A 27,062-nucleotide genomic window follows, 5' to 3' on the forward strand; every position below is an offset into this window, starting at 1 on the left:
TGACAGAGGGTGCAAGGAGACCTGTCAACAGCCAGCCTGTGCTGGTCTATATTGGCTTTAATTAGTCTTTAGAAGAAGAAGCAGTTTGCTGACAGCCCCTTAATGAACTGACTTGTAAAAATATTTTATTAATCCCAGCGCAGGTCAGCACTATCAGGTATTAACAGAACTGCCAACTCATCCGACTAGTATCTTCTGCATTAACCTTGTGGGAAGGCTTAAAACAGTCCAAGGCCTCCATCTTGTGGCTTTGTGCTGCTTCAACTAGATTTGGCTAAGCTGAATTCCCTATTTTTTTATAAGAGTTAAAGCGAGGCAGTGCTGATCCAACCACTGTTCAGGAAATAGCAGGAATCTTAAGAGATGTCTGCCAAACTTTCCTTGCATCTCTACCTTTATTAGTCTCTTCCAACCTGGTAGCTTCTCTGCAATTGCATAATTTTTGTTGTTTTTATTTTTGGAAGCTAAGGGATGTGAAGTTGTGCACATATTTGAGTTTCACAGGGCTGATTTATTCTGATTCTGTGTTTCTAAAGAATGGTCAAACGAGTCTGAAGTCATGGCATCTACTTATTCTCTGATATTAATTACACCCTTGTGACCAGTTTCTTACATTCACGTTATTTGATAAGATTGTTGCTTCCACTGACTTAGAGCTGAAATGTATAGCTTGACTGAGCAAAAATTAAATTAAGCGGCACCGGCACAGAGGCTCCAGGAAGGCCGGTGTCTCGGTTCTCCTTCCAAAACTGGAGGACGAGGCACGGCCGTGTTCTTCCTCCCTCTCCTCAGGCGCATCCCCGCCGCCAGCCGGGGCAGCACCAACACCTCAAGATGGCGGCGGGCACCTGAGGCGCTTTCCCGCCTCACCCCGTCCGCGCCTTTCCCCGGAGTCTCGCGAGAGCTCCGGGGCGCGGCGTTGTCCGCGCCGCCGGCGCCCATAAAGCTGTTGTTGAAGGCGCTGCGCATTTCCGGCGCCGCCGCCGCCGCCGAGGGGAGGCGGGCGGGCTGCAGGGAGGAGCCGCGCCGCCGCCGCCCCCCGCCCCGGGCCAGCCCCGGGATGGTGTTGGCCGCTCCCGCTGGGCCCTGACTTCGCGCTCAGGTGAGTGCGGGCCGCGGGCCCGGTCCTGCAGGCCTGGCCGGGGCCCTGTTTCCCCCCACTCCTTCCCCCGGGATCCCGCTAACGGCCGCTGTAACGGCTCCCTGCCGGGTGCAGCGCGGCCCCTCTTGTCCGGCGGCGTTGGGGCCGCGCCCCGGCTGTGCTCCCCTCAGGAGACCTGGGCCCAGTCAGCTCTTGTCCGGCCCCCCCCCCCCCCCCCCCCACACACACACACACGCACCGCGGTTGCTCAGCTCTGCGGTGCCTTAGTTTTCCGGGACAAGTACCTCATCGATGGAAGTACTTGACTTCATCCGCCCTTTAAAGCCTTTTAGGCAGAGTTTATCTGCGGCTTCTAGTTTCTTTCCCCAATTTAATTTCCTTTAGGAGCCTCTATTATCCTCTGTTGGTTTCCTTTCCCCCACTCCCCACCCCTTTTGCAAAAAGCTCCTGTCTTCTACCTCTCTTCAGAAAGAGAAGGGGTTTGGTTTTTGTCTGCTTATTCTTTCTCTGAGGCAGTGGGGAAAAAGTCCTCCCGATTTTCAGTTGGGCAAGCGGGGTTCATGTTTGCCTCCCCCCCCCTTTTTTTTTTCAATGGGTCTTGTTCCTAACATGTACGCTGGTCAGCTTCAGTGAGCCTGACCTTCTTGCATGTCTTACCCGAGGATCATACTGTAAAGCACTATTGTGAAATGTTTCTTTTTCCTTAAAATCCTACTACTTAGTTCTCTGTTGTGCTCTTCTTAACTGCTGAGTGTCACGTCATTCCTTTCGTTTCTCCTTCTTGCCCCTTCAGCAGAATTTTGGTGTGGGTTTGTTGTTGATGTAAATCTGTCAGGTTTTTCTCCAAGCTTGGAAAAGCAATAGAGCTGTTCCTACAGATGTAGTGTCTACTTTGGCAGGCCAGCTGCTTTTTTCTGAGCTGTGTGGGTTTGGGGTGTTTTTTATTTTATTTTATTTTGATTTTTTTTTGCTGGGGCATGAATAAATGAAGTGAGCAAATCAAAGTAACTCCTGTTACAAGGGACCTGGTAAACTTTACTTGGGGCTTCTTTGCAAGAAAGAAACAGCAACATACAGAGCTAAAGCTGACACAGATAAATCTCTTATGGGATCTATGTGTTATGCTGTGATCATCTTCATCTTGGTGGTTTCCTTGACTTTGTTGTCTGTCTTGTGAATATCTCAGCTGATTCTCCTTTTCACACTCTGAAAGCTGATGTTACTTGAGCATTGCTTTCGTGTCCTCAGTAACATTGCTTATGTCATACCTGTCTGCTCTTCTGTTCAAACTAATGCATGTTAACATTGTATACTGAATGGTTTTTTTACAAAGATTTTGGCTTAAGCTAGTAAATCAGTATGACAGAATAAATCTGTCTCTTACTGTGTTAGTGATAATGGTGCCTTAAGGGTTTTATGGACCTTGTCAGCATTTCTTTAGTTTTGGCCAAACTACTGAAAAGGGTGAGTTGCCTTCAACTAGGAGTAGTGTCAAAATGTTTTAAGAAGCCAGAATATCTAATGGTTTTGGTTTTTTGACTTTGGCATTCCGTCCACCTTCTGTTGTGGTTTATACAGCCTCTCGGTTACCTTCCATAGTGGAGGACTAATGTAGGAAAAAAAAAAATCCATCTCGGTTACTAAATGTTTGTGTTGACTGACTTTGTTCCTCGTCACTCTGTGCTATTGCACTGTGTGTTACTGTTGCATGGTTGCAGAGATAATTGCACTGCTCTGAAGTTTGAATTTGTTTACTTTGTTGTGTTCTGGTAGCTGACTCAAAGCTCACTTCATAGTGTTACAGAGTTGTTTTTGTAGTTCCTCCCCTTTCTCTCTTCTTTGGTCAGCCAAAAAGTAGCTGAATGACTTGTCACATGAAGCAGGGCTGAGAATGGTCCTAACAGGTTGCCTGGCCAGCAGTCTGGTAGGGTATTTTTGTAGTAATTCTCTAGAGGGAGTGATGGCAAGCCATGATTATGCTCTGGGAGATGGTGCAGAGAAATTAGGTGGTTAAACATAGTTTAATGAAGGTCTGAACTTTCTCTGGTACGGTTGAATTTCCTCTTGGCCTAGCAATCATAATTCACATATCAAGCTCTCATTCTTTTGTTCTAGTCAGCTCTCATCTTTAATCACAGTCATGTTATTGTAGATATCTATTCTTTGGTTGGTTGCTGAAACTATACTGATAGTTTTTGAATATAGGCTTAACTAGATTATTTACGTACATATTTTTTTCCCTAGTACCTTGAGCTTTAACTGTTTTTCTCCTGATATTTGTGTACTAGGTTGAAGAAGCAGTAATGCTAACTCTAGCAAGCAAGCTGAAGCGGGATGATGGCGTCAGAGGACCCCGTACATCCAATCCAGCTTCCGATTCAACTCGGAGAGTATCTGTTCGAGATAAATTGCTTGTTAAAGGTGAAAAAACTTGCATGTAAAATTTCCAAAATTTACAGTACTCATGGCAGTGCATGATAAGAAACTGAATATAAAATGATTTCCACAAGTATTTTAAAAATTTGTGACTCTACTATGGGCTGTGTATTGGTATACCTCAGATCCCAACAGCTCCTTGGCTGTAGGACACTTATTTTTGTTAAAATAATACAAAACTTAAAAAGCCTTCTCCTTATTCTATTGTAAAAATAATCTGTCATTGAGAACTGTACTGAATCATAAATTAAAACGCTGATAAAGTGTTGGCACATAAATGTTACTGAATATGTAGAAGAAAGAGTACCAGATTTGGCTTGACAGGAAAGTAAGTCTTTGAGCAAAAACGTAACTTGCCTGTGATGGGGAAGTAAGTCCTGGGAGTAACATCAGTGTTCTGATAGTTTTTGGTGGTATAAATCAAAGGCAATAAACTTGAAGTTTTTTTAAAAAGCGTAGAGGTATTTTCTTTAGACTTGGTGTCACTAGAATTTCTGTAAGAAATAGAGGATTAAGAAAACCTAGTTTTTGTAGCATCATATGATGTTATAGACTGTGAAAGGCTAGTGTAGACTAATTAGTTGGCTCTGCACTGGTGGGAAAAGCTTTTTACTTTGCAGCATTTCTGCATAAATGAGGTTGTTGGCAAGACTGCATAAATATGCTAGTTTACAGTAAAATTGGGGAGAGCTCTCATACTTTTCAGTTTTTCTCCAGTATAACTTTATATTTTAAAATTCAGATACTGATACTTTGCAAATACTGTGGGTTTAAACTCTGGTTTGCTCCCTACAGTAACTGTTGAATGTTTTAATGCCCAAGCTGTGCAGCTTTATCTAGTAGCAAGGTATCATTATTTATGTTGATGTTTCCACTAAAAATGGTCAACAGTGAATATACTACTGTTCACACTTAAGCTTGCACAGTTAGGGTTCATGCCATTCAGTTGCAGTGTTCATATTTCATGATCTTAGCTTGGATTATCTCGAGACTGATGCTTGTATATCTACTTGGATGGTATTGCCCAACTATAGAACTACAAATAGCTTTTTCTAATGAGTGTAGATTCTGCTATGTTACTGTATACTGGAGCAAGGATTTCCTTCAAATTCTCTTTCCCAGTGCATTGGGAAGCATCTCCAGTAGATCATAAGAATATTCACACTCTTCTCTCTGACTGTGTTATTCTAAGGTTTTGGAGCTTAATATACTTTAAACCGTGATGTGATAACTCTGAGAGCTTGCTTTATCCTTTCAGCTTGGAGATTCTCATTTAACTGTAATTTGGGGAGAGTGTGTGTGTGTGTGTGTGAAGATATCAAACAGAAAGAACAAACTCTTTAACCAGGCTAAACTGCAAAGCAAAAGTGCTAAAATATGTAATCTGAGATTTTTATTAGCCTACAAGTGTAGATTCAAGGGAAAAAATAGCAGTGTGATATAAATACACTTGAACTACAATGTCTGGCATAGAAGTGAAGTACCAGAAGAAATATAACTGTGTCCTTGTTAAGAGCAATCATGTTTCTCTTGTATGAGTAAAACCTTTTTTGCAGTCTTTCTCCCCCTTCAGTGGTAAGTTATAGAAAATTAATACTGACGTTGTTATTGCTAATAGTAGCATTAGCAAACCACAGCAGACTAAGTATTGAACAACCTTGAGTCCCAAGCTGACAAGTGTTCAAAGCAGGTCACTGCAGGCATCCATCCAACAAATGTGAATGTTATGTCACATCTGACTGTGTGAAAACTGTATCACGTGGCTCTCCAAAGAGAACTGTAGGAGCAGCCATCAGTCTGTTTAGAGTGTTTTTTTTTTTTTTTTTTTTTTTTTTTTTTTTTTTTACCAAATGAGGAACTGACAGTAGAAGTGGGTCATTTGACTGTAACTATGCAGAAAGCAAGGGTAAAATCAAGTAGCAATATCCAAAAAGACTTGGGGAAAAATCATCTCTTAAGCCATGCTTTTACAAGGTGTAGAACAATTACAAAATGGTCAATTGATTAATGACAAAAGCTTGTAGAACTTGCTTCAGCTGTTAATACTAGGTCAGCTGAAGCAGCATCTGCAGTGTTGAGAGCCTGATTGATGGGGTGGCTTCTGATATTGATAGTTTTAAAGTCATTCTGTTTAGATCTACAGGAATGAGTTTAACAGGAGATGAAGAGCTACATAGGGAAGACAGGCATGTGCTGAGGCTCCTTTCACATCTGGAGCAGTGCAGTGCATGTCTTCTGCTGTTTTATTGCACAGAACTGTGGTAGCCTCTTACATGCTTAACTTCAGGCTGTTGAATCACACCCAAAATAAGGTTGGTGGGAGGCTGTAAGAGCAGTTTCAAGTGGAAACTGTTACCAATGTTTGTTTAGCCTAGAGGCCTCAAACACACACCCATTCTGCAACTGTGGTTTGTTAAGGGTAAGATCAGTCTGGTGGCAACTGTGAATTAAGCAGTATCTGTTGTGTGCATAGAGTCTAATCCAGAAAGGCATAGGACTTGTTTGGAGGATGTGTTGGCACTGTGGCCACTGATAAATGCAGACACGGCTTCCAAGTTTCTGAACACTAAATGTAAATCAATTTGGTATGTCTGCTAACTGATATGGCCCTTATTTTGGGGGGTGTGTGATAATCTAGGTATGATTTTAACTACTAGCATGATATGAGTGGAGAGAAAATTTCAAGTCCCAATTTGAAGTATTTTTGCCCAAATTGTAAGTACATAAGCTATCAACAGTGTGTTCGGCTTCTGTCCTTGGATTCAGTGATGGATGCGAGCAGAATAAACTTCTGTTTTTCCAGTTCTGTGAAAAAGTTAATCTTACAATACTGGGGCCCTTTGTCATTTTTTTTCTAAGCTGTCCAGTATTGTTATAAATGCTAGTATCAACTATGGTCTAGGGCACATTTTTGTTGGTTATTTCATATGTGTGGTATAGAAAGAAGATTTCTATCCCTGAAGTTTTATAGAGGGAAATAATTTTGAGAGCTGTATGTTCTCTTCCAGCAGTTTTTCCTCAGAGGAGTTAGTCATGACTGCTAAACAGTATTTGGTAGCAGCCTTGTCCCCCTGCTGATTGCTTCAGCAAGTCATGCATGCCTGTCTGGGGAGAGGAGCACACAATTATGGCTCTGATCTGAAACGCTGGGACATCATAGAAGAAGCTCTAAAATCAGTAAAGGTAGAAGCCTCTGAGGGATGAGGGAGGGCAAGAATTAATCTAGGCTGCCAATTCTTGAAGAGAGGCTTTGTAATCAAGCAGGAATGGACAGGAAAGAGACCAAGTGGTGACTAGCATGCTTGAAGACAAATTAAATAGGAAATATGCACAGCTGGAGAAGGTAAAAAAAACCAAATACTGATGTGGGGAGGAGAGACAGGCAGAAATCATGTGCTTGAAGAGGCTCTGCTGCCTCTCTAGCAGGGAAGAAGGGCTCAAATAAAGAACAACTTTGTTAGAAGTTCAGTGAGATTCATTCTTGCATCTCTGTTTTAGCTGGATTTTCAATATAGGCTCAGTTGGAGAGTAGGGCCTTAAGTTTGTGGGCTTTGTTTGTGGCATATAAGTTAAAATAGAGCAAGCATTACACTTTAGCAACTTTCAGCTTTGCTACTGCTGTTCCTTGAAACTGATAGTGTGAACACAAGGACAATTTTTGATGTTAAAACAACTTTAAATTCATCTCTAGGGGGAAACTTCACTAAGTTGGGAGTAGTGGCCACATGCCTGCTCCTGCAAGATGCTCAGAGCCTTGTAGTGCTGGACTTGAAAGGCACATCCTTTTTGAAAATTTGAAAGGAGCTGAGGACAGCAAGCCAAAGTACTGTGTAAGTTTAATATTATATAACAGACATTGAATTAAAAATAAAATAAATACCAGAGTGTGATTGCTGGCAATGTACACGCTTATTAATCAGAGGCTTCCACTTCAGCTGCTTTTTTCTTGATGCATCTGAATGTCAGTCAGTTTTATTACCAGTGCAGTTTTGTTTGTTTATAAATGACATCTTGAAGTTACTTGATTTACTAAGAAAACAATTTATAGCATGGTTTATTCCTCAGTTGTCTTTGTGGTGTGTGGGCTTTACAGCCAGATTTTTAAAACCTGGAAATGTTTCAGGTGTGCTTTTGTAGAAACCTGAGGGAAAAGGAAGTGTGAAACTGATTATAAACACGGATAAATGGGCAGTGTAACTAAAAATGAAGGGAATCAATATATTGGCTTTTTTCAAACCTCTAGGTACAGTAATATTCCTTGTCACAATAGTAGGTGAGAAAATTAAAAGGAGAGGAAAAAGATGGCACCTTTCTTTTGATGATTAAAAAAGTTCTTCCTCAATTTGTTAACACTGAGATTACATGAGATTTTTTTAAAAATGCTGTGTTGAATTCTGTGTATTAAAAGTGTTTCTTTCCTTTTCATTATTACATTGTATAATGATGCTTTTAAGTTGAAATAAATAAAATCCCTTATTTTAGAAGGTGGCAGTAGAAAGTTTCACGGTAAATGAGTGATTAATATTTATTGAAGGGAAAATTAGTGGTTTACAATAAAACACTTACAGCATAACTGTGATCAACATACCAAAGCCAGCAAGCTGCAAGGAGATTTGAAAGTATCACCAAGACTGCTTCTAGGGCTTCACTGAGAAAGGGAAGCCTGGCTCAATGTGTTGCTTCAGCTCTTACGCCTCTGATTCGCGGTATACCTGAAGTAGGAAGTAAAGTGATGTGTATCTTGCTTAAAGTAAGCATTTGAAGTGGAAGGAAGATTTAGATCTCTTAGTATATTAAATAACTGGCAGTATTAGGTAACTTGTTTGACTTCTCATACCAATCTATAGTTGTATGGTTCATAGCTTTTCATACTTAGCTCCTCTGAAGATAGGTGAGTAAGAATTAGGAGGTAACTGTATTGTATTACTAGAATTAAAAGTTAGAAAATTAATTTTTTGTCAGAGATTCAAGGTCTGTGTCTTCATCTCAGACAGTCTTAAGACGTACATTAAACGGGGGCTGAGCTGGGGAGGGGACCTTTTGGACAAAACCAGAGAAAAAGAACTTTGCTATGGATGAGAAAGCATTAATTTCATTTGAAGAAGTAATGCTTTCGTTTTGTGTGCTTAAAAGCAAACTGCATTGGGAAGCATATGGCTTGGCTGTTTGTGACAAGATAGTAAATAAAGCATTTCTGTATTCTGACTTGTTGAGTTGGGGGGGGCAAGGGAAGGAGCAGAACAACTTTTGGTTGTAGTTTGTGCATTAGTGAGTGTAATGTTCATGTGGGTCTGTCAAACCATACCCTCTTACACATGTCAAGAGGGTTTGTTCCTATTTCTGCCTAAGAATTGTCATGGGTAGGGAGAATAAACCGTTTGTGAAGTCACTTGTACATAGCTTTGGCTGTGTCTAGCGTAGCTTTCCCCCCCCCCCCGCTTTGTAGGGATCCCACACTGTTTCTGAAGCATCAGAAATATGCGTTCAACTTTCCCAAAGTCTGTGGTACTTTTAAATTTAACCCCTGCATTCCTACTCTTTCTGTAATTTCGAATGGCATTTGAAATTATTAAAGCACTTTGCTGTTACGTGAATGGTGCAGGCAGGGAGCACTGTGCAGTATGGTGTTTTTTTTTTTTTTTGGGGTTATCTATAGCTACGTTGTCCGAACTGCAAGTTATCCGTGCCATGGATGGGAGCCAGCTCAGGTCCATCAGAGTTTGTTGGCTCAGGCGAGTGTGTATTAGGTCAAGAGCAGCACTCTGCAAATAAATATATGCCATTTGGGTCTGCTTTTGCACCAGCTTAAGCAAGGCTTTCAGGGGCACCAAACTAGCTGTTTGGGAGCTAGTTTGGATCTGTAGTGGCTGTATCTGAGTCTGTCCCCTGCGGAAACTCTGGCACGTGTCTGCGCTTACGCTCTGGCCTTTTGGACCTGCTTGAGACAGCTTATCAGCATGGGTGCTGGCTCTTGCAGTGTTGTGGCATTTGCTCTGCCTTGGCAGCAAGCCCTCTGCTCCACAGTATTTTTGCAACTCTACTAGGCCAGCATTGAACAGGAGTGATTTCTAGGGGAAGTTCTGCAATGTTTTTGCACAGTATTTCCTGTGACCTGGATTATCCAGCTGTCTTACCTTAGCATTGTAAGGATTGATGAGGTGGCTGTTACGAATAGAGAACACTGATACTGCTTATCCATAACATATTGGTTGTGTAAAGTGGTTAAATTGGGGTTTTATTCACTGCTTCGCTATATGTAACTAACTTGCTGGGAGAGGAGGTCAATACATTTGTGGGATTAAACTTGCTTCTTAGCGAGGTTTGTGGAGCCCTCTGAAATTCGGCAAGTTTGAGCTATAATAGTTGCTTCTACATTTTGCTTATTTACAAATCTGTTAAGTCATACAAATAAGTTGGTAGAATGTACAAGAGCCATTCTCTTATGAAGAATATATTTTGATAAGGATATTGCTTTATGTAGGCAATATATATAAGGTAAAACATCAGAATCTTAATGAAGTTTGAATTGTATGGTCCAAACATTCTCTTTTTAGCAGCAAAATACAAAAATGACTTCAATGTCTAGACTGACATTACCAAAGAGACAGAATTTGAAAAACTTATGAACATTATGACTTTGGCCCCATAAAATGTGTGAGTTATACTTAATCACCAATATTAACATGGAACAGGTGATAACATCTGTTTCCTGACTTGCTGTTGTTTAAGGCTATCGATGCAGGTAAGGATAGAGTTGTGTGTGTTCTTAAATTCAGCGGTTTGTTGCAGAGTTAGGAAAAGCCTTTGTTTTTGGCAGAAACTTGCCTTGGTTCACAAGGTTTTCATATATGTTATTGTGGCCTTCTCATTTGCACATTTTCAGAGAAAGAGCTTGCTCTCCTGTACTCGTGCACGTGAGCATCTTCGTTCTTGTGTTTTCACAAGAAAACTCGCTCCTTCCTGTGCCAAGACAAAAGGAAACAATGAAGTTTGAATGTTTTACATGACTTTTTTTTTTCCTCACTCCGAAGAAACTGGTGATCAGTGAACTTTCTGCTGACTGCTGCAGGAGGCCAAGGTGAGGCGACAGCTCAGGAGAGCTGTTGCGGGCTGACTGCTGCGGCTTTGAACAGATTCGGTTCTTTGCATTCTCCCTTTCCCTTGCCTGCCCTTTTCTCAGAATTAGCAAAAAACAGGCAGGGTTTGTGAAGTTGAACAATGCACAAACAAAGGAAACAAGGAGTCAGCAGCCCCTAAAATAAGGGCCTGGTCCGAAACTCACACCCATGCAGTGTGGGTTGGCAGTTCCTCCAGGTATTTGAGGGTGGTGAATTTGGAGATAAAGGGATGGAGGGATATTCTGGTGGTGGGTGTGCATAACTGATCCACAGCAGTTGGTTCCTGCTGCACTGGTAGTTGGAGAAATACTTTGAGCTGCTCTATATATTCTCTGTTCCTCCTTTCTGCTTTCTTCATATAGATACTTTGTGGAAACTGTAAATTGTGAGCTTGTCCTTTTTTTTTTTTTTTCCGTACCTCCTGAAAGGAAAGTAAAAAATTAAATCCATGTATATAGCTGAAACTACTTTTTTTTTTTTCGTATGTTGGGAAGACTACTCTCTGAAGATTTTAGGTATAAGTATGTCCCCAGTGCAGTGTGTATCTTTTGGAGCTAACTCTTTGGTTAAATCAGCTGTAGTTACTCAAATGCTGCCACGTGGAATTTTAAAGAGTGCAACTGTGAACTTCTGATGCGAAAAGCACAAGGCTTCTGTTTTGCTGGGATCCTTGGTGCACTTTTACTTGGTGCAGTAGGCTGCAGATGTGGGGATACCAGTGCTGTGGCACGCATGGGGCAAGTGGGAGTCAAACAAGTTCCATGTGCACTGTAGAGACCAGCTGAGTCTGGTGAGTGTGCAAACAAGAAAAATTCTGGAGAATTGGGGGGCTCTTAACTGCCATCAGATGAATTCGGATTTTTTGCTCGGATGTGTCTTCAGAGTGCATTTTATGTGCTACTGGGGGAGCCGCTATAGCTGGCAGGGGAGAAGTATGAGCATTTAGATGGTGGATAGTGGTGATGTTTGTGCGGGCTCTGAACCTCCGGGCATGTTCTCAGCATTGCCTAAGCGCCCTGATTTCGGATGCTGTCTGCTCTTGTGTTTTGCAGGCTGGTGCTGCTGTCTGTGCTCAGTTACTGTCCCTGTACCCTCCTCAGCAGCTGTGCAGCCAGTTCATTTCACTGTTGTGTGTAACAGGAAGAAATTATGCAGGGAGAGGACGGAGCATCCAAAGGCTTTAGAAATCCTTGTTTAAAACCATTCTGTCACTGTGCAGTCTGCTTAAGTATGGAGCTTTGCTCTTAGGTATTAGAAGTGCCTTATGTAGATGAGCTCTGTGGGGGTTTGGATAAGGTCACCTTTTGAAGTGCCAGGGATCTGGGTATGAGAATCCCCGGTGCTTTAGGCTTGGCGGAGCTGAGCCTTTTAATCACAGTAGGATGTTTGCATTGTCTGCAGGGCGGATGAGCATTGTTAGTAATGAATCACTGTGTATAAAATCGTGTGACATAAAGAGAAATGCCAAGGTAAATCTTCTGTGCTCGTTAATTATATTTTTAAGAGTAAAATTTGATTTAGAGTAGTGTAAATTAGAAGATTTGCCGTTTTGGACTTCAGGAATGGCTTTATGCTTGCATAAATAACAGTATTTTTTTCTTCTCTCTACAGAGGTTGCAGAACTTGAAGCTAATTTACCTTGTAAGTATAGTATTTAATGGCATGCATTTTAAGGAGAAAACTGCTGAATTTATTTTGACTGAAGTATGAATGCTAATGATGTTCTCAGGGAAGGCAGGATAAAACTGCCAGCCCAGTGAAGACTTAAACAGATCCTATTTGTTGCCCCCTTTTCAGGATGTAGAGGGGGAACCCTTGTTAGTGTTGTTTGGAAGCAGTACTGATCACTTGGTTATATTACATAGCTGGTGGCATGTGGGAGATTATTTCTCTTAAAATGCCCCAGAGTTACTGGGAACTAAAGGCTGCACGTGCTACCTCGGTCCTGTTTCTACTCTATTCTCTCTTTGTTTCCAAAACAGGACATGCTTGTCCAGGGGTCCAGTTCTCAGGAAGTGTATTAAAACACCCTAGTGGTCTTTCATTTCACACGTGAGCTGTAATCTGATATGTTGGTTAATAGTGAGAATAGTCATAGAAAATACTAAAAACCACAATCTGTATTCCTTTTAAAAAAATAAAAAGGCAACAGGATGTGGTTTCAGCGCTGGAATCTCATCTGCAGTGTATGTTTTGCTACAAGCAGGCACTACTAGTGTGGACTTTAAAATAAGTTTTAAAAAGTACAGGGTAAATCACTCATTGCTTCTGAAGCTGAGAATATATAGTTAAAAATCAAATTTTTATATAAATATTTTTTGATCTTTAGCTTGAGAAAGAAACTAGTTCAGTAACGGGGAACAAAACAAAGCTTTTTATAAAAGGGAATGAAGTTCCTAAGACTTCGCAGTTCTTGCTAAGAGGGTGTTGACAGTAAAGCTGAGTTGTTGCTGAGCACACTTTGCCTTCAAGTGTAGACCAGGGCAGCATCATTTTGTGTCTGTGTAATTTTGCAATCCATACTTGGAAAATAAGTTATCGTGTAGTAAGCTGAGAGGCAATTTTACAGCTCATCGCTTGCTGTAAAGAAGCTCTACATAGCTTCCAGTGGTGCATATGCTTACTTCAGGTGCTTCCCATGCAGGGGAAGAGGCATGAGCAGCAATCTAAGAGTGTGTGTGCAGACTCGTGCTGTGCTGTGCAGTCACACCGTCTTGCCTGTATGCTCATCCTTCAGAAGAAAATGATGAGTATTCTCCCTAATTACACTGGCAGGTAACTCAAGATGTTTCTAGTCTTTCCTGTCTGAGGGAGGCTTTAAGCATAATATTTTCTTCTGGTCAGACTTTTGAGTTGGGTCTCTTTGTTAACACTTCTAAATCTGGATCAGCTCTTGGATCTTCCTCTCCCTTCCTTCCCCTCCCCCCCCCCCCCAAAAAAAAAAAAAAAAAAAAGCTTTTCAGTGTAAGAGGGCCTGATGGGAAGAATTAGGAGCAAAGAAAGTACTGAACAGAAGCTTCAGAAAGGGAAAAGATGAAGAAGCATTACTTAACTCTTCCTTTATTTTCCCTCTTTCTTAAAGGCAATCCTACAGAAAGCTCACACTGAGTAATTTCAGCTTTTGTTAAATTTTATTGCATAGACTTTTCTATAGGGCAACGAACGCTAGGGTTTATAGCTATTACAGTGTGAAAGAGTTTGTGTCGCTGCTTGCAAACAAAGGGCTGTTATGTTGTAAAGTTGTCTCTGCTGGATGGGACCCACTGACTGGTTTCATAACAGCCCTCAGACAGCCTGAGGTTGATGTCTCTTCACACTTGTTCTTCTTTCTAATTATTCTCCTTAAGTTTGTGCAGTGAGAGAATGGAAAGAGTGTGTGGTTTTTAAGGATGCTGCGCTGTCTTAGTGTGTAATTGCTTACAGAGAACATAAAACATACATGAATAAAGCTTACCCTGGTAGTTTTCTGTCTTGCATTTGGAAGATACCAAAGGAAAATAGTTAACTATTGGAAGCCCTGTAGTAAAGTGCAAGTATCTAGTGTGTTTGGAGATACCAGAGCTGAAGCTCTTTAGTATCGCGTAGAGTAAAAGTGTCTAGTAGCTGTGCATGCCTATCATCAGGCAAACTGGAATGTTGTATATGCCTGCGGTGTCTGTTTGCTTTCCAGTCATATGGTTATGCAAGTTTGCAAACAGTGTAGTAGCTGCAATTGCTCTGAAATTGCACTGTCAACAGCTGATTCTGAAGCTGTCAGTTCATCAGATTCAGGTCATTCCTGGCTGATTGTGATGCCTTGAAAAGGAGCAGCACTGCCTGATGGATTAAAATGTACAGGATGCCAAGACAGAATGCTAGCTTTCTCAAGTCCTTTTTTTAATAGGACATATACTTAACAAAACTCGCTCCAAAAAAACCAGTAAAACTATATAGCTGTGAAACATGGACCTCTCCTTTTTATTCCAGTACAAAAGTCAAAAAAAAAAAAGTTACTACTGTTTTTCAAGAATTTTTGGAAGGTGCAGTGTAAGGATCTGATAGCCTAATGTGATTTTGAAACTCATTCTTGGATGTAATGAGTTAGGCCAGCTATGGCAGTAAGTTAGTTTCATAAAGAAACTTGTTCAATGTAACAGCTGAATGGGGACTTCACTGGCTTTAGGATGAGGTTTCCAATAAAACTTGTATCTTGTTACCTGTTACAGGTGTAGGTAGTTCTTTATTAGCACAGGTTGGAGGCATGACTCCTCAAAAGCTGCAATATGTTATCAAATATGCATGTTACCATAGAAGAACTTCTAAGGAGACCATGCTGGTTCTGCGTGCTCTTATCTTAGTGTGTAGGTGATACCTCTGCAGAAGACCAATTCCTTTGGCATTTTAAGATCTTTGAGACAGCATCCTATGCTGAAAGGAAACACTTATTTGTTCTCACATCTCAAGGAGTGAAGTGCCATTACTCCTGGTGACTTGGCATAAAGAGCTCTGACCTGTAACTGTGTAGGAAAGAGGCACCTCAGGAAGTATAGGAAGTCAATTGACTGGAATGTGAGAATTAATTGGTTAAGCTTGGTTTGTATAAGGATGATATATTTAGTTTCCTAACTGAAATGCAGTGTTTGATGCAGACTTATTTTCTTTGCAGGTACATGTAAAGTGAATTTTCCTGACCCAAACAAGCTTCATTACTTCCAGCTAACTGTAATCCCAGGTAACTTTCTAAACATACTGTTTTTGTCTCTGAGTATTTGTGTTTAGGAAACGTAAGTCCAAGACTTTACTCAAATCCAATAAACTTTCCAGAAAACAGTCAAAAAACAAACAAACAAACAAAAAAACAAAAAAACCCTCTGTACTGCAATGACTGTAGCAGCAGCGGAAAAATGGACTTGATTTTGAGAATCAAGTTCTACTGAAAGCAGTGGTTAAAATTAAACAGATCTAGGAAGTGTTCAGGTCTTGTTTGCTCACTTCATTTGAAAACCATTTTTTTTTCTCTCAGCCAATGTTGAACCTTGTGGTTTTATTTGCTGAGAAGAATCTTGGACAATGTCTAGTGAAGTTACTGTATTACAGCCCTGTTATGTTGCAGATTTATTCTTTCTCACCAATTGGTTGATTCTATAGAGTTGAAAAGCAAGGTGACAGATATTACTATAAAACTTCAAATATGTGCATGTCTGAAGATGGTTAACATGTGAGAGGTTCTTAGTCCTTGGATATTGATATACATGGAAATTAGGCCTCTTACTACTAATACCACTTAAGTATACTGTGGAGCTCCTGCTGGCATGCTGTTGAACAGAAATGAAGATTCAATAATAATTTTTCAGAATTCATTATTTCCAGGTGAGTTTCTTAATAGCTATCTGAAATTACGGAGCTTGTTGTTCATATAGTTAAGACCATCCATTTTAGAGTGGACGGTTGTGTTTTGTGGATGAAGTTGTGTGGAAGATTAACTGCTTCAGATGCACATCCTATTATTGCTGTGTCTTACCTTTGAGGCTTTGTGCAGCTATTTAAATGAGCATTTACCCATGCAGTACACTGTAAAATGTTCAGGTGAGGTGTTAGCCAGTGCTGGGATCAGTATTTCCCTGCCAGGTGACTTCTCTAGGTCTGCATTTTCTGTAGATGTTTATTGACAGCAGAAGTGAGACGCAGTGTGTTACCTGTAGAAATAATGGCTTACACTTGCATCCTGCAAGTGTAGGAATATAGGAATGTTTCTGATAATCCAGTATCTTGATACCAAACGGGCACTAGATGTCACTGTTGTTACTTCTTAACCAAGATCAGCTAGCACTCACTTGGCAGTAGAAATCTTGGGTGGTCTTTGAGATGTCTGTTCATGTAACTTTTCTGTGATGGAAAAATGAGTATGACTGCTCTATTCAGTATAATCAAAATAATAAGTGAAAGTGTGAATATGGAACTCCTAGCACCTTCTTCTGTGTAGAAGATAGAGTCCCATGTATGTGGTGAGTGCCAGTCTGTTCATCTGCACCAATTATTTGCTCTTTGGTTTATAGGATGCTACTTTAGTTTGGAAATGAGTTTGCTTTACAAGGTCATCCTGATGCAATTCAAGAATGTCTTGAATGTGAAACAGTGATAGCTCTTTTTTCAATATTAATTTCAAGGTGTCTTAATATATAATCATTTTTTTTTGTCTCAACTGCTGCTCAGCAAGGTGTTGTAGCCAGAAGACAGGCCTTGCAGTGCATGGTTTTTGTGCTGGCTTCATTGCTGAAGTGATCTTGGGAAAGAGGTGATCTTAATTAACATTTTGTTACTCTAAATATAGCTGCACAGCTGAAGTCTCTGCAGTTGCAGTCTGACCGAAGTAAACATCTATTTTCAGCTGTGCATAATTCAGGTACAGAATCTTGTGATCAGCTGCAGCTTAGCACAGCTCTCTAAAGACAGAATATAATACATTAATCAAAAAGCTACAAAGATTTTCTTGTTGTTTTAGTATTGAAAAGGTTTGGCTCTAGAGTATACTAAAATCTTAGTTTTTTTTCTGGGATAACAGAGACAGCTAGGTGGTTCACAGAATTTTTCTGGCTCAAATGGGTAAAAATCATTGCTTGAGGCAACTGTTGTTATAATGCCCAAACAAAGTTACATGAATCTTCTCCTTTAGGAGGAAGAGGCAGTTTTTCCTTCTGCGTGGAATAGTCTCTACCGTTGAGTAGCTGAGTTACTTCTAGAAATTCAGTTCATACGTCTGGCTCCTAAGAGTGTGCTTTCCAAATAGCTCTGCAGCTCTCCAATTGCAGAGCAAGTGTTGGGCCCAGCTCAGCTGCTGATGCCAGGGAGTATCGAATACCTTCTTGTAGCCCTGACTGTTGGGACCTATAGGCTAGGTTTGGTGGTCTGCATAGCGAGGAGCTTTTTGTAGGCCCACTTCTTAGGGTTCGGGGTTTGGTCATGTGCAGTCACAGAGATTGCATCCTTCTGTGGCAAAGCTGGTGATGGTGTGATAATTGTGGTGTTATCTTCATATAACATCTTGTTTATTGTTTCATATTCTGGTTAACACTAGAGCTTACGTTCTGTAAATACAATTTATGAGGAGTGTTACACCAGGATAGTTTCTCACAGTAGCTGACTGTCGGGGTGCTGTGCAGGTACCAGCTGAACCTGCTTTTTGACACAAGAAATACCTCTTGTGGTTGGTGTCAGTACCTAATTTTATAGGCAGTCTGTTCTTGGGGACTTTGTTTTATGCAGTCATGTTGAATGTGCCTGGTCTTGAAAGGGCAATGAAAGAAAGCAGCTCTCTTTTTCGGTTCTCACAATTTTGATGGGTAAGTTCACTTTCTCATTTATGTCAAGCTGAAATACTTCCAGGAGCGGGTGGAGTGAAGCTTCAGCTCCCTTGTTCTCTGCTTCTCATCATAATCTTTCTGTATTTAATATCTCAAGATTTTTCTGAGGATGGGGAGTGTCAAATAAAAATGAACTTGTAGCAAATCTTGACAAGGGTGACTGCTGATTTTGCATAATATTATTTAAACTTTTACCCTGTGTAGTTCGGATTCCTTTGTGATAGCTTTCTTTGCAGTGCACAAGGAATGGATGTAGAGTAGCACACTAGAAAACAGGATAAGTCAGTTTGACTGTTGTGACAGTATAATCTGTATTCCTGGGGCAGATGCTGCTGACTTTCCCTGCTGTCTGGAGCTTCTTCCTCCTTTTATAGTCTAAACCAATTGTTCTGTCCTGTAAAAATGTCCTTGTGGCACCAGTTTGCCTCTTATGTAACCAGTAGCATATTAGATCAAAACTAAGAAAAATGAGATGCCTGGAATGTAGGCAGTGTCTACTTGCTACATAGATATTTGGAGTACAAAACTGGATGCTGAGTGCAACATAGGAATTGCTGGTGGTAGGAGAAATGTGTGATTTTAGGTAGCTTGCACATAAAGAAAACTAAAGGCGTGTGTAGAGTTAATTTTTTTTTTTTTTTTTTTTTTTCCTAGAGTTCTCAGGCAGTTGGGGTAGTCCCGGGGTTGTGTGATTAGTTTTGCATCTCATTCTTCAGGGAGTTAATAGAGGCTTTTTTCTGTTTTGCATGCCATGAAATGACAAATGTCGGTGAGCATGGCTGAGCATTTCAATGGTGCTTATTCTAGGAGCTGCTACCGAAAGCGCATCCTTTGTGGCCTGTCCTAATTATCCTGCACATTTTCATTTAAAGAGATAAATCAGAAGTAATAGAACTTAGTGGTTTCACAGCACTCTTGACCATCAAAACACCTTACAAACACAAACTCAGTTAAATACCGAATTGTTAATATTGTTAATGTGTGAAACTTGAGACAAAGCAGGGAGGGATGCTTTCCCTGTTAATACAGCCTAATCGCACAAATTTAGTAGTAGGAAAATTAGGGCAGTGGCACTCACTTATTCCCTTTCTGCACAAGTCCCTTGCCAGTGACCGACTTCAAAAGTTATGCTCTGAAGCTATTTCAGTTGACCGCTTTATTTACAACCTTTTCCTCACTATTACCTTTGACAAAAACTGAAGCTCTGGCAATCGCTTTCACGTGAGTAGCTAATAGAGGGTCTCTGTCCCAGTCACCTTGTTGTGGGACAAAGGGAAAGAAAACCATGTGGGAAAAGAGAGTTGCTTAATTTGCAGTGCTGTAAGACTGCTTCATCAGGAAGGCTTACAATCTTGTTAATGCATTGCATGATACAGGGGCTTTCCAGGGGTATGTATTTTCAAGACAAATTTGAGTATTGTTGCTTTAGAGAAAAGGTTTACAAACATAGAGGGAGAATTTTAAAAAGGAGGAGGAAGGGATGCTTTGTTCTACTTTACTCTGCTTTGCTTTTCTGTTTGGTAAATGTGTCCTAACTTTTTCTGTAGCAGAAAAAGTAGGGTATTGATGCCTTTTTTTTTCTTTTTGTTAGCATTGACTTATGCCAAGGTAAACCAGAAACATAAAATGAGGAGTTAGAAATTGTAATGCAAGACAGTGATGAGTATTGATCCCTCTTTGAGGTGAGAGGGAATTGTGTAGTGCATGAGAGATACCTGCTGGTTGGATAGTGCCTTTAGACTCCCGGTGATTTTTCAGCCTTACATAGAACATAATAAAATGAATAAAAAGATTAAAAATAAAACAATGCATGCGGTTATAAAATGCCTGGGCACCTAAGGTATGCTTTTGCTGACCGAAGAGGAATTTCTTTGGGACAATTGTATTACAATTACGATTCATTTAAACAGGGATTTTCTTTGACACAAGGCACGTGTAAATGTATACATCATTAAGCATCTGTTTCACGTCGGCTGGGAGAACTGTAGCAGGATATGAAGGGCTGCTGTGCGCTTTGCTCCAAGTCCACAACATCAAAGGACTGTTGCGACTAAGCCAGTGAAAATGGCTTTCCATTGCTAGCTTACTGGGCAAGCGTAACAGGATTACTGTTTCTCCTTCACCCCGCGATACAGACAGCCGTCTTCTCCCCATGCGGATATGGGTGGGAGTTTTGTGTGATTACACTGGGAAGTGATAGCTTGATAAGCGCTTGTGGGGCAGCGAGGAGAAGGCTTGAGATATGTGACTTGTAGTGTAAGAACCGCTGATGTCCCTCATGGTGCTCCTCACCTGTTGTCTGGTGCCTGCTGAAATGATTCGCTCGGACCCACAGGGTAATTTGGCGGTGATTTGGCTGTTTGAGCTCCCAGGTGAAATATTAGAGCGTTTTTGTAATCATTCTTTCCTGAAACCATTACTGACATGCTTTGTTGTGCATTACGCAGGCTTGACAGGGAGCAGTTTCATCAAAAGGGTATTAGTGTAAATCACCTTTATACATCTGAGTCTTTACTGAAGAATTACTTTACTGATTTGTATCTCAGTTCCTCTGGGGAAAAAGACAAATGTAAATGCTTTGACTTGTCTTTTATTCTTCTCTGTGAAATTGCAGATGTGTTTCCTTGCTGGTAAAATGTAGTCTGTCTGACAAAACTGTTTAATCAATGAGATATACTCCAAAATTGCATTGGAATGGAGATGGAGAATATATTTGAATAGTGTGTGCTGGGCAGATTATTACAGCGAGATTTGCAATGGCTAAGGCTTGCAGTTTCATGCATGTGTATGTAGGATGTAAGATTTGGGTGGGTGAGCTTCTAGAAATTGGTACTTCATTGTAGCTGTAAATGTTACTGTGTGGGATGGAAAAAACCATCCATGTTTTGTTGTCATATTTTGTCTATACTGTTACTGGAGCCAAAAATTAGTGCTGATATGCATGCACTGATTCTGTCAGTGGTTCACACAGAGGCTCCTGGAAGAAACCAAACTATGCCGTATTTCCTGATGTCTCCTGTGGCACACTGGGCTTAATGTGCATTTGAGTCTGATCTTGGCAGCACCAGCCATGACTGACTCGCTTCCTCCCATGTCTGATGACTTGTGTTATTTAGCAGAGTGATTCCCTCTCCTACTGAGCTGGTCAGCTGGTGAGAGGTTGCAAAGAGTAGGGGAGTATGTGTTGGCTGCAGTCTTTGATTATCACAGTTGAGCTGTGGATCAGCTACAGGTTTGTGATGAGATTGTAGGGTGGAATGAAAACTGGGCAGGTGAATATGGTGTATTGGCTGGTGGGAGAAAATAGGTCATGTTAGATTCAGACAGGGACTAAGAAGGGGGCTGGTGCAGGAGACGATGCTATTCTGGAAGCAGGTTTTGATGAAGTATATCAGGGGCTAGAGGTTCCTCTGTGTGCGTGTTAAAACAAGCTAGATTATTAAAAGAAAAAAAACTCTAACATGATTTGCTATTAAGGTTTTTCTAAGCTGCGGGTTGCTTTACAGAACCTTTTTTGTGATGATAGTTTAAAAAATAGTGTTAAAAAGACTGTCGTGTAAGGTGACAAGCCTTCCTGACCCTTAAGTCTTCACCATAGCTGACAGTGTATGATCCAGGGAGCTAGAGTACTTGAAGTAATGTGGACATGGGCATTCCTTAGGAGTCCGTAACCCTTCAGTGTGGCCTGGGTATCTATCTGCATCCCTTTCTTGATGAAAAAGGCATGATAGGTGCCTTGCAAGACAGACCCATTTCAGATCACTTGCGAGCGTCTTTGCTTCCAAGCACAGACGTCTCAAAAGCTGCAGGCTGACTATTTCAGTCTCAGGTTAAATACAGCTAGGTATTTTCAGGCTTCGTATTTTAGAATCTGGTGGTTTGAATAATTCAGTAATGAATCTGAAGTTGACAGCAAGGCAGGCAGGTTTCCCTAACTGATGTATTGTCCAGGACAATTGCCACTCAGATGAGCAAACTTGCTCTTTTTTTTTTTTTTGTAGTATGCTGTGAAGCATGCTGTTGCACACCAATGTTCATATTATTCATGATGTGAATGCAGCACAAGTCTGGGGAAGATGTGGCTGAACAAGATTTAACATGCATTAGCAAGTAGAGTATGTTGGTGGTGTGGTATCGCGTGTCATACATCGGTTCCGTGGCAGAAGGTTGTTCATATGAATGCAGGGATTCAATCTAAGGTTCATCTGACTTGGTTTCGCATGGTACTGAAGTCTGGAAGGTGGTTTCACCTGGGTCTCTCTGGGACTGCTGACTCCTGTGACTTAACCAAATCTCTGCTATAAATCTTTCAAGGATGAGGGGGACGAGAGTGCACCCTAGCCTGGGAGGAGGCTTAGGGGAATGTACAAGGCACTATAAGAGCAAGGCAAACCAGACTTTCTCCCATGAGCTCTCCCAGCTGACAGCAATTCTACTGCTGTTTTCATGAATGAAGAACTGCCTTGTATTTGTCCTGAAGCTCTTGTGTTGGAAGAGACGGAACAACCCATCCCTGTTACTGTCTGTGCTGCTTCTCATTGAGACGCACCCAGTTCTCTTCTTTCCGAGTCCTTGTTCTTACTGGTTACGAAAACCTTTTTTTTAAACAACAACTGCTCTGTAACTTTGACTGTTGTTGTTACTTTCTCAGTGCTTTTTCCAGAAGTAATAAACAGTGTGAGGTGAAGGGAGCCGAAGTGCAACATGCCGTTTAAAGATTGTGCTCTAGAGTCAGCAGGGGCAGAACAGTGAAGTAAGCGGAAGGCCACGTGTCAAGTGAATCCCAACACATGACTGTGTGGGCTGCTGCAGGGCTGAGGTCTCCATGAAATAATCTGTCATGTCACCTCATACCTAGATTCTACATGCCAATGGTTGGCTTAGCACTACAGTTTCATCTGTGAAATGCTGTTTCTACCTCTTTCCTCCTATGTATTGCTTTCTCTTTATCTGTGCCCGATTTCGTCTGTCACTTATTGCTTGATCTGGCTGGGTGTGGAGTGACTGGTGTGTGTTGCCTGGATGGCTACAGTTCCCTTTTCAGGGGTACCTTGGAGCTGCAGGGCACCCTCCTCCTGTAGTTCTTTATCTGGCAACAGTTTGACCCTCACTGTGCTACCTGTGAGCTTGGCTCAGGAGTTTAGTTTCCTCTAGAAATGGAGATACCTATCTAGCTTTTTCCTCTTGCTTCCTCCCTAATTAGAGCCCATAGGAAGTCTGGTAATTGGAATGGGATGACTTTTTTTTTTTTTAAGAGGAAATGTGAATGTAAGAATAACCTTTGGCACTTACAGTAATAGATAAAGCTAACCTTTGGGAGAATAAGGTGAAAAGCAGCATATTTTGAATTGAATTTTTCATACGTGCTTTCTATGAAACTCAATACAGTGCTAATTGTTTGACTAACTGATCTCTCCATTGCAATAGTGGTCTGTGTAACCAAGACGAAACCAGCTTTCTCTTGTTTTCAGTGGATGAGCTCCTTTTTCACTCTCATTTCACTCTCATTTATCCTAAGAGATGCTTCAGAGAGAGCAAAGGAAGACATCTTTATTTTACTAGCTGGAATTGTATTCCAGGCATGACTCAGAAGATGTCATACTGCTTGCTATAGCTATTGTTGGCAAATGATTTCAGAGTTGGCCTTTAGGAAGGGATATTAATAATGGGAAGAGACTGGCTTTCATCTGGTTGAAGAAGGTATTATAAAAGAACATCTGAAAACAAGAACATTTGGGCATAGAATCTTAAAGAGGTAGTCACAAAAAATAGGATGACGAATATGCTTTCAAGTCTAATTTTACTAGATGACATTAGACTATTATGGTATAAGTAGATTACAAAGATTAAAACTGCATGGGTTACCACTGAATACTACTTCATGACAGGTATTTTGTATTACATGGCATCTATTTTTTTCTCCTTTTTAACTATCTATATTGTGGTTCTTGTTTGTTTGTTTTACTAGATGAGGGCTATTACCAAGGTGGAAAGTTTCAGTTTGAAATTGAAGTTCCTGATGCCTACAATATGGTGGTGAGTATTTGTCATTAGTTTAATGGCTGTCGCTTTGTATTTCCTTTACGTGTAATAGAACTTCAAAGGGAGCTTGGCACTGAGACTGGGAGGATCTTCTGTCTGTTGCTAAAACTTCCTAGGGTCATAGAAAAATCCTGGTTGCAAGGGACTTCTGGAGGTCATCTTGTCCCCTGCTCAGTGCTGCAAGAGTATTAAAGTTGGATGAGATTACTTGGACCTTGTCCAGTCAGCATTCGAAAAATCTCCCGAGGACGGTGATTCCACTCTGTGGGCCTCTGTTCCAATGTTTTGTTACCCTCAGTGTCTACTTTTTTTTTTCCTCCTTATCTAGTCAGACTTCCCCTTGTTGCAGCTTGTCGGTTGCCTCTTGTCTTAGTGCTGTGCACTTCTGAAAAGAATCTGTCTTCATCTTCTCTCTAGCTTCCCATCAGGTAGTGATAAATAGCAAAAGGTTCCCACCATTGGCCTTCTCTTCTGCAGGCTGAACAAACCCAGGTCCTTCATCCTCTGCCAGACTCTTAACCATCTCAGTGACTCTGTGCTGGGCTTGCTTCAGTTTGTCAATACGTCTTGTACTGGAGAGCCCAAAATGGGACACAGTATTGCAAATGTAGTCTCAGAAGTCCCAGGGAGGGGAAGTTACCTGTTGCCTTGATCTGCTGGTTGCACTCTTGCAGTCTAGTGTTTGGTTAGCTTTCTTTGCCTCCAGGATAGTATTCCTTCAGGGAAGAAGAAGAATAAAGAAAAGGGAGGGAAAAAACAATGGATTTGCAGCCCTCTGGCAGAAGCTGCCAAATAGTCAGACCTAAGGATCTCCCTTTTGGCTGAGGTCCCACTCTTGTCTATTCTGTTGTTAATCATCCTTGAGACCATACATAATGATTATTCTCATAAGAATGATATAGCTAAGGAGAGCAAAATAGGTAAATAGAAAGGAAATTTACTCTTTATTTTTCCTTCACACTTGTGCTGATAGTTCTGGTGTTGGACTTCAGTGTCCTTTTGAGAACAAGCAGTGGAGGATGGATAAAGCACAGATAGCACAAGTGGCTTCCTCCCGCTCACTACACAAGTTCTGCTTGTTCCCTCTCAGGCTGTTTAATTGAGTATCTTTAACTATTTCAGCATGCTCAGTGAACAGTTTTTCATAGGACCTCCAAATGATTGCCATGTTTTACTATAGATAAATAGAGAGCTTCAAATAACTTGCCCTTTCCAAACATGAAAAATTTCTGTATTTCATGCTCTCACTCTACTAAAATTACCAATCTTAACAGAAGAGGGGGAGGTGCACCTGCAATAAAAATAACTTCAGACTTTGTTGGAATTTAGCTGTCAAAAGAACAAGATTGATTCCAAAAGTGGAAAACAATTGAGGCAGAAGTCTCATTCTCATGAATTACTCCTGCCAGTCTGTATTCTGGTAATTTGTTATGTAAGGAAACTCATTGGAGCATTTAAATTGAAATATTAGTGTTTAGATGTATGAATTGCAAGAAGAATGATGCTTAAGTTTGGTTTAGTTTGAATATTTTTTTGATAATCTTTTGTAACCTTTTTGCATCCTTGTGTTTTCTCATTTCTTACTCTTGGCAATGATAATTCAGGGCCCTTATTTTAGAGGAGCTGAGGAATGTATATGGGAGGATACTAGAGAAGCATATTTGAGAAGACCTTTGACTGTTTAGATGCCTCAAGCCTAAATACAGAATCATGTGTGGTGTAGTTGCAGTCACAGCATTATTTGTGACTGATATATGTGTGTGTGTATATACACATACACGCATGCATAGAGGAGATGCAGACTTTTGGAATTTAATAGCATGAATTCCCAGACTAAGCTTGGAGAACAGAGCATTAACACTATTAATGGTGTAGAAAGGCTAGGTTTCTGCAAATGGTGAAGTTGGATTTGCATTCCAGAAGATGCCTTTGTAGGTTTTCCAATATTCCTTTATTTACAGTCTATAGATATACAGACTATATACAGTGTATTTCTTTTTTTTAAAAAAAAGAAAAATTCATGCCCCTGGAGGATGGTGGTGTTTCTGAAACAGTTGTGAATTTGCCTACTCCTTTCCCCAAAATAATGCTCTTCCTTCATAATATTGGTCAAGGAAAGCGGGCAACATTTAGTAATATTTTCTGGTGAACCCAGAGTTCACCAGAAGAAACTTATCTCGTGTACCCTCAGAGAACAGGTTTTGATCTGTCCCCTCTGCGAAGGACCATCCCACTTGATGCACAGTTTCATCTGTCCTTGATTCTTTTGTTCTTGAGTTGATAAAAGAGAAGTAACACTGCTTGAATATCTCAGATGTTCACAGTTCAGTGATTTATTAAATTGGTCAGCAAGGAGGGAATGTGTGGAGCCTCGTAATGATCTGCCCAATCAGTGGGGCAGTCTCTTACAGCTTTTTGTGTGTGTGTGTGTTGGGGGGGGGCTTTTTTAAAACAGTGCTTAGGATCATAGAAGTATAACAATAAATACAGCTATTAGTGTTATGTCAGCATTTCTAGCTAAAAATCTTTTTGCAGCTGTGTGCTTTTTTTTAAATGTTAAGTTCCCCTTAACCTCACCAAAGAAGGTGAGGACACTGGTATAGGTCGATCTTACTAGCTTATGCGTGCAGTTATGCACATGCTGTAAATACAAAATTGGTAGTTTAAAATGACTACATCCTTATTCTAGCATGAATGATCTGTGCCATCACGTACCAGAGGAACATGGTATTCATGACAAAGAAACAGTCTCATGCTCTCGGCTGTCTAATTCTTAGTCATCTTCAGTAATAGCAGCTTAGTAGCTTTGGGGCAATGCTGGGTCGTAATTAAAGCATAAGGGAAGAATATGCAATATATACTCATTTTAACTTCTTAAACTTTCTGTTCATGGTGTTTGCCTGAACAGCATTGCTGTCAGGAGATACTTATTACATGTGGAAAAGAGAACTAGACATTAATTTTGACTCTAAATTTTGGTAATTCTTCTGGTTTGTTCTGGTTCAGTGCTCAGTGTTAACTAAG

General features: G+C 40.8%; 1 protein-coding gene across 2 annotated transcripts in view; it reads left to right on the forward strand.

Annotated features, from left to right (window-relative positions):
* The first annotated feature begins 962 nt into the window (after nt 1–962).
* Nucleotides 963–27,062, forward strand: part of UBE2F (ubiquitin conjugating enzyme E2 F (putative)) — an 80,339-nt gene continuing 54,239 nt past the window's right edge. For both annotated transcript variants that reach the window (XM_062578368.1, XM_062578369.1), the window contains exons 1-5: nt 963–1,102; nt 3,391–3,523; nt 12,268–12,297; nt 15,302–15,367; nt 23,965–24,032. In XM_062578368.1, coding sequence (XP_062434352.1) covers nt 3,406–3,523; nt 12,268–12,297; nt 15,302–15,367; nt 23,965–24,032 — 282 coding nt within the window. In that variant the 5' untranslated portion in view covers nt 963–1,102; nt 3,391–3,405. The remainder of the gene's footprint in view (nt 1,103–3,390; nt 3,524–12,267; nt 12,298–15,301; nt 15,368–23,964; nt 24,033–27,062) is intronic.

The sequence above is a fragment of the Rhea pennata genome, chromosome 6 (assembly GCF_028389875.1).
Source record: "Rhea pennata isolate bPtePen1 chromosome 6, bPtePen1.pri, whole genome shotgun sequence".
In the NCBI taxonomy this organism is placed as follows: Eukaryota; Metazoa; Chordata; class Aves; order Rheiformes; family Rheidae; genus Rhea; species Rhea pennata.